This window comes from Jatropha curcas, chromosome 2 (assembly GCF_041381405.1).
Source record: "Jatropha curcas cultivar XTBG-Jc1 chromosome 2, XTBG_Jcur_1.0, whole genome shotgun sequence".
NCBI classification, from domain to species: Eukaryota; Viridiplantae; Streptophyta; class Magnoliopsida; order Malpighiales; family Euphorbiaceae; genus Jatropha; species Jatropha curcas.
The window spans coordinates 25,444,663-25,452,235 of NC_143152.1; the positions used below are offsets into that span (position 1 = coordinate 25,444,663).

The 7,573-nt window shown below is 29.4% G+C and overlaps 2 protein-coding genes across 2 annotated transcripts; one reads left to right on the forward strand and one right to left on the reverse strand.

Moving 5' to 3' along the window:
* Window positions 1-720: 720 nt before the first annotated feature.
* On the forward strand, window positions 721-1,422 carry LOC149498466 (subtilisin inhibitor CLSI-I-like). The gene is made up of 2 exons (XM_089718310.1): window positions 721-925; window positions 1,097-1,422. The coding sequence occupies exons 1-2, from the start codon at window positions 874-876 to the stop codon at window positions 1,324-1,326; spliced, it is 282 nt and encodes a 93-aa protein (XP_089574436.1). The 5' UTR covers window positions 721-873; the 3' UTR covers window positions 1,327-1,422.
* Window positions 1,423-1,437: 15 nt separating this feature from the next.
* Window positions 1,438-2,882, reverse strand: LOC149498467 (tropinone reductase 1-like). Its single transcript, XM_089718309.1, has 5 exons — window positions 2,689-2,882; window positions 2,384-2,591; window positions 2,091-2,307; window positions 1,887-1,996; window positions 1,438-1,758 (listed from the first exon to the last, which is right to left on the reverse strand). Exons 1-5 carry the CDS (start codon window positions 2,778-2,780, stop codon window positions 1,585-1,587), a joined length of 801 nt encoding a protein of 266 aa, XP_089574435.1. The 5' UTR covers window positions 2,781-2,882; the 3' UTR covers window positions 1,438-1,584.
* Window positions 2,883-7,573: the final 4,691 nt, after the last annotated feature.

Consider the following 7,573-nt stretch of genomic DNA (forward strand, 5'->3'; position numbering starts at 1 on the left):
GGGCCTGCTCTATCTTGTCGTTTTCTGTATCAATCCAATCAATTGCTGGATAATTGTACCCTTTTTCAGATATGAACAGAATTCGTGGCTGTGATCCAACATGAGAAACATAGAAACATAGAACATGATCTCTTCTTTTCAAAAAAAAAAAAAAAACATAGAACATGAGAAACATAGAAACATAGAACATGAGAAACGTACATCTGGCTAGTGTGAGCATAGAACTTCCCGATACAACATGAGAAACATAGAACTTCTGGCTGTTGTGAGCATTTAACAATGATAAGATTTGTCTACATACATCCGGTGTACCAGTCATACACAAAGCTAATTAAAAATATTTTTTAAAAAATTATTATTATTTTGTTTTTTTTTTTCCTTAGTGGATCCGTAGAAATACTATCGTTGATAACCTATTTAAAATAAAATAGAATAGTAATCTAATTGGTCTTCTTATTTATGTAAAAAGTGAGTGGTCTCAAGTCCTCTTAACCACAGTTGTTTTCACTAATTTGGTAAATAAGAAAAATGCTACTTCTGTTGTACAGTACCGTGTTATTTCCACCCACTAGCCCCACAATGAATTAACAAAAAATGTTTACTTTTATATGGCCGGCCGAGAAAAAGAGGCCAAATGGAAAATTTAATATGTCAATACTCAGTTGATAGTAACGCCCTATTTCTGATCTAAAGAAATTGAATTGGCAAAACCAAGAAACTTGCCAAAGAATATAAGCCAAGCCAGGAACTGCCAAATGGCGAAACCAATAATTCATTTGGTGGTGATGTATAAAGACATTAGATAAGCTTATATTTGGTACATAAAAGCTGATCACCTGACTCTCAGGGACCATACAACTTTCATTACTTACAATGGGAGAGAAGCAGGAGACAAATCCCTCTCAGGAACAGCCCACACTACCAAGTAAGTGATTTTCTTTCTTTCTGGTTCATATATTTAAGTGAGGTGCACATAACAGGACAGCTTGATTATTAAGCTTCCATTTACTTTTGCCATTAGTATTGGAAATTAACTACTTTTATTGCAATTGAACATTATAAAACCAATATTCATCATATTTTTGTGAACAATCAGGACAATATGGGGATTTAGTTGGATCGGATTCAGCTAAAAAAACAATATGGCATGATTTAGTTGGCCTAACTGTAGAAGAAGCAGAAAGAAAGATAAAAGAAGAAATGCCAGGAGCTGAAATTCAAGTGGTACAACCTGATTGCTTCGTTACTATGGATTTCAAACGGAACAGAATTAGATTATTCCTGGACTCATCAGGACTAATTGCTAGAGCCCCTAGAATTGGCTAACTGGTTTATTAATTTCATACTGTGCAGGACTTGTGATCTATAAATCTTCAACTGCCTAAATTATATGCTTAATTATATTTGTTATAGTTTATTTAAGTGAATGCTTAACTATTTCTGTTGTAGTTTCTCATTGGTTTATTTAATTATGTCCACTGAGAAAGACAAGAAGAGCAGAGTTCAAAATAAGAAGATAAGAAACTAATTAACAATTTTGTAGCTAATCCAAATGTAGATAGAAGCACTGACTTAAAGAAACTGCTAAAAACCCTTGACTGTAAATCCTCCATCAACACAAATGACCTGGCCAGTGATGTATGAAGCAGCAGGAAGGCAAAGGAATGCCACCAGAGATGATACTTCACTAGGCTCTGCAATGCGGTTGATTGGAGTTTTAGATATTAGTCCTGCAAATGCCTTGACAATTGCAGGATCCTAAACCAAAAAAAAAAAAAAAAAAAAAAAAAAAAAAAAAAAAAAAAAAAAATTATGACTTGGATAACCGATAATAAACTTAAGAGAAACCTGCAAAAATACATTTCAAGAAGGGGAAGAAATAGTACAGGTTCTTGTAACATTGTGGTTCTGGTACCGGATGGTGCTACTGCGTTTATCCGAATATTATCCTTTGCCCATTCACATGCCAGATTTTTTGTTAATTGGTTGATTGCTCCTGGGAAGGTTATTGTTCATAATTAGCAGATTGAAGAGAGATTTAAATACTCTGCTTTAACTAGAAAATTTTATAAGAATAAGCAGCAACAAACCTTTGGTGGCTGCATATACAGAAATCAATGGCAAAGCAACAAAACCAGCAATAGAAGAAAGAAACACAATGCTTCCATTTCCTGATTCTTTCAAAAGTGGATATGCAAGTTGACAAAGATGATAAGGAGACTCAAGATTGGTACTCATTATACTTGAATAATCTTCAATTGTGTAATCTACACAATCTTTATACTTAACTATTCCAGCGTTATTTACCTGGAACCATTGTAATCAATCAACCCAACTAGAAAACCAGAGACAGAAAAGAATTTGAAAGGAAAAAAGAACGTACAAGAATATTAAGCTTCCCTTCAAAAATAGAGCATACAGTGTCAATAAGCTTTTCTCTCTGTTCTTTAAAATTAAGGTCACAAACAGAGGTAGTTACTTCAAACCCTTTGCTTTTCCATTCTTTGACCCTTTCGTTTAAATCTTGCTCGTTGCGCGAACATGTATGCACTCTTGCTCCAAATCCTGCTAGCTCTTCTACTATGGCATATCTGAGAAGGAAATTTAAAAAAAAAAAAAAAAAATCAACTAAAAAACCCAGAAATGAAAATTTAAGAAATTAAAAAAAGAATAAGAGAAGCAATTAACCCAATGCCTCTGGTTCCGCCGGTGACAAGCGCGGTCATACCCTTAAGAGACCATCTTTGGTCTCTGCTACAACTCAATTCTGATCTAGCCATGTGCTTTGTTTCAATGGTCTTGCACTTGCCAGATTCAAGTACAGTACAACTCTTCTGGTTCTTTTTTGGAGCTTTGACGCAACTAATTAAAAGCCTATTTATTTTGCTAGAGAATAGGGATATATTTCTTTTAGTTGAGGAGGCATAATCAACGCTGCAAACGTTATACATTGTCTAATTCTTTAATTATTTTTGTTTAAATAATTTTGATTCAATTAAACTCATTAATTATTTAGCAAATGAAAATTTTTGGTTCAATTGATTTATTCTGATCAAAATTTCAATTTTAATTAAGTTTTTTCAACTTTTAGTTGATAGCTGATTTATACTTATATTGTAATTTTTTTTATAATCTTAGAAAAACTTATTAATAAAATTGTATTTTTTTTTTCAAATTAATATTTTTTATCATTTTACTTATAATTATATGAAATTAATAATTTTTTATTAAAAATTATTTTAAACAATTTTTATTTTTATTTTTATTTATAAAACACATTAAAATAAAAAATAGTATACGTATTAAAAATTAAAAAATATATAATTTATACATCATAATATATAAAAAATTATACATGAATGGATTTTACATTTTAATAACAAGCCCTACTAAAATTTTATCGAATACTACTATTCATCTACTAACTGCTATCAGCCACTTGCTATTAATTTCATTAAGTGTTAGACGGTCAAACACACACTCTCTCTCTATATATATAAAGCGTGTAGATTTCTTCAAACACTCCTAAATGATTCTCATGTAGTATCATTTTGAAATGACATCCCTAATTGAAATGTGTTATATTATATGTGATTGATTCATTATAATGTTGGAGAATTTTGATAACAATGCTAAGTGGGGATTTATATAGCTTTTATTAACAATATGAAAAAATTAATTTATTCTAAATTTTAATGACATGGATTATTGTTGTTTATATTAATTTAAAAATAAATTGAATTTACGATTATTTTTATTTAATTTTCGGTTATAAATGAAGAGTTCAAGATTAGACACTTGCAAATAAATGAATTTAGGAAAAATAATTAATTCATCAAATTAACTTAATTCGTCCTCATATTTTATCAATATTAATTAATGATTCCCGATGTTTATTTTTATTAAATTTTTCGGTCCTTCTGTTTCACTTTTTTTTTTATTTTGCCATTAAAAATGTGAAAAGACAAAAATAACCTCACAATTAACTAAGAAAAGGTGATAATAGCCAATTTTTCTTATTTAAGATATAAATTTTTCCTACCATATTAAAAATAAATGTATAAAAAGATTAATTTAAAAACTGTAAATAACTACTTAAAATCACGTGTATTTTATGTCAACCGCTTTATTAATCTATTTTCCATGTTTAAATAGTATTAATTTTTTTATTAATTAAATGAACAAAAAAGTTTAATTTCTTTTCTTTTAAAACACATCAAAAGGTGAAATTAAAATAAAATTGTAAATCTATTAGGATTCCTACTTTAGTTAAAAGATTCACAATTGAACTAAAATAATTAAAGAGGTGAACCCAATAAGATTTGAGTTAAAATATTTATTTATTAATTAATATCTATATAATTATAGTTCTACAAATTTTTTTTCTAAAAATAATTTCAGTGCAGTTGATTTCAACTTTTTTTTTTTCTTCTAATAATTTCAATGAAATGTTGTTTTTTTAGAAGAAATCAAATTAGAAATTTCTTTAAGATGAAACTGTATATAGATATGAGATACTGATCAATGTATTTCTATAGTTTTTGTATAGAAAGTTTAATAATAACACACTTATACAAAAAATAAAAAAACACAATATTGATATGGAGTATCTGATCAAGTTGACAGAGTATAATATTTGTGTCACCAACATTCGCTTGCTCCGCAGCTATTCATGGCCACTGTTCCACTCCATGATTTTTCTAGAAATTCGATTTGATTACCCTCAGATTGCTTCCGGAGATTTACACTTCTTTCTACATAAGTATCAAAATAATAAAAGACGCCAGACACAATCACTATAATGATGATAATAATAAATCAGAATTAGATCTGAGAATAAAATCTCAATATATAGACAATAATAAATCACAATAATTTGGCAATAATAACTCATATATGGATTATTTGCAAAAATAAACAAAAAGAAAAAGAAAAAGGGATGACCACCGGTGAGAGTTCACCGGTGGCCACTCATAGAAGAAGAAAAAATGCTTTTAAGTTTTAAGTTTTGGAGGAGAGAGAGAGGGTGGTTGTTAATGCAATGTTGTTTTTAAAATTAGATTACTCATCAAAAATTGAAATGAATGGAGAGAAAATAGAGTGCCTAAAATAAATTATTTTCTCATCAAATATTTTTGAAATGAGTATATATTTTCTATAAAAATTAAGGGAGAGATTTTCCATTTGCATTAAACTGAATTGACAAGCTAGAACACGACACGTCGACAAGGGCACTAATTGTGAAACAAATAGTGACTTTTGTTTGTTCATTTCAGTCCTTTATTTTCTTCCAAAGAACTATTCGGTACAATCCCAATTCCATTATGCCATGTCTAATATCATAGTGTACGTCCAAGAAAATCTTGGAAAACTTATTTTTAAAATTGGTTGGTTCTATATTTTTTTAAGCCTGACTTCAAAATATTAAAAATATTAGTATTTATTAACCATTTGAAGATATTTTAATTATTGATTATTCAATTTTAAAGAAGAATTCATTTATTGTTTCAATCAATAAAATTAACATTTTTATTCAATTGCATAGGATATTCTTGCCTATTCTTAAATTATAAAGTTTTTTTTGCTAATTCCATCATTTTTTTTTGTTGTAATTTTTATATGTACTATTCTTTGTATGACGTGCGTTCACGTTGATTATGATCATTGATATTTTAGAAATAGTCTTTGATATTTTAAAGGCTATCAAATAATAAGTTATTTTTTATTACTGGGTAAAAGAAAATGAGAAGCGGATAGGAATTAATAATGATAATCACTTTGCCACCCGGTGCATTAGAGGAAGGAATATATGCAAACACACAAAAATTCTTGAAACTCCAATAAGTGACGCAAAACAAAAATATATAGTTGTACTTTTTTTTTTTAATTTCATAAACACAATTTTCTTTCAAATCAACATATTTAAAATGTAAGAGAAAAAATATTAAGAAAAATAAAAATGCTTAATTATCAAATAAAAGGAGATATAAATCTCTTATTAAATTAAAGTGATAGTGTTTAAAAATTAATTCAGTAATGAAAAAAAAATAAAAAATAAATATTAAGAATAAAAATCTTTCAATACTCAATATATAATAAGAAATAGATTATATTAAAAAATTACCAATTTGAATTTCAAAAATCAACTTCTTCTTGAACTGGAAATGCCATAATTTAATAAAATTTAATGTTGATGGACAAAAGAAAAAATGATTAAAGCCAAGTCAATAAATGGAAATTTGAAATATCTCGAATTTTTATTTTCAAAACTTTGGGATTTTTATTAAATCAAAAATCCGAATTTTTGATAGTATGGGTTAGTAGGATCGAGCAATTCTAATTTGAGCCCAAAGTTTTACGAGTTGGGCCCAAGCCCAAATAAAATGTCGAAAATTTTGAATCATAAACAAATAGAAACCCCGTAATTTAACCTATTATGAATATATAAAAATTAATTATCCTAAAATCAAATACTATTATTATTGTTATTATTGAGTAAATTGAGGAAATGTTCTGGAACCTAACTAAAAGAATTAAAATAAACCAAATCGGATTAGAAAACCAAGCAAATCGAGCCGAATTATTGAATTAGACCAAACCGGTTCGAATCGAACCGGAATGGTCTAGAAGCCAAGATATTTCTTTCTTTTCTTTTCTTTTTCTTTTTTTTTTCTTTTCTTTTTCTTTTCCCTTCTCCTTCCTTGCGCTAATGCGAGCGCGCAACCTCCTCCTCCTCCTTTCCCCCCCCATTTCCGGCCACCAGAGCCGATTGACCTCATCTCCTCGCCGTCACGTCACCACCGTAGCTGCTCAGATCTCCCTTCCCCTCTCTCCTTCGTTCCTGGTGAGCGCAGCAGCTGCAGGAGGCCGCGATTTCGCTCGACCATGGAATCGCGTCTTCAGCTCAATTTCCGGCGAAACCAGTCAAGGGCTGGCTGTTTACACCTTCTAACACCTTTGGCGACTCCACCGGCTACCGTCTTTCTCAACTCCGGCAGGGGGCAAATGCAGATAGCTGGAGCTATTTCCGGTCATCCTAACCGGAAAATTCATTTTTTCGACGCTAATTGTTTAACTAGGTAATTAATTTCTAACCATTTATAATATGTTTATAGACCCTTCAAATTTTATTTAAGGGGTATCATGAATTAAATAATATGGGTATAGAAATGTACATTTCTAGCTACTGCCTGTGTTTTGCTCAAGAATTATATAAGCATAGCTACTTCGGAATTATTATTTGAGTTGCTTGATGAAGTTGAGTGGGTTATTATGGTTAACAGTTTTGGTCTAGGAATGAGAAATCTAGCTATTATCTATACATGTTAACTTAGAATTTTTAAGAGACATTGCTAGCTATAATATAATGTATAAATGTAGTATAATTCCTAAGTATAAGCATAGCATAAATTTTACAACAATTATATTATTAATACTTGAGCTAAGGACAGTTAGTACTCGATAATATTATTCTTGCTAGATAAACAATTTGATCATGGATTTGCCTTAATTAAAATGGAAATGGTAGAGGTATACCAAAATGGAGGAAAATGAAGCTTTAATTGAACTATAA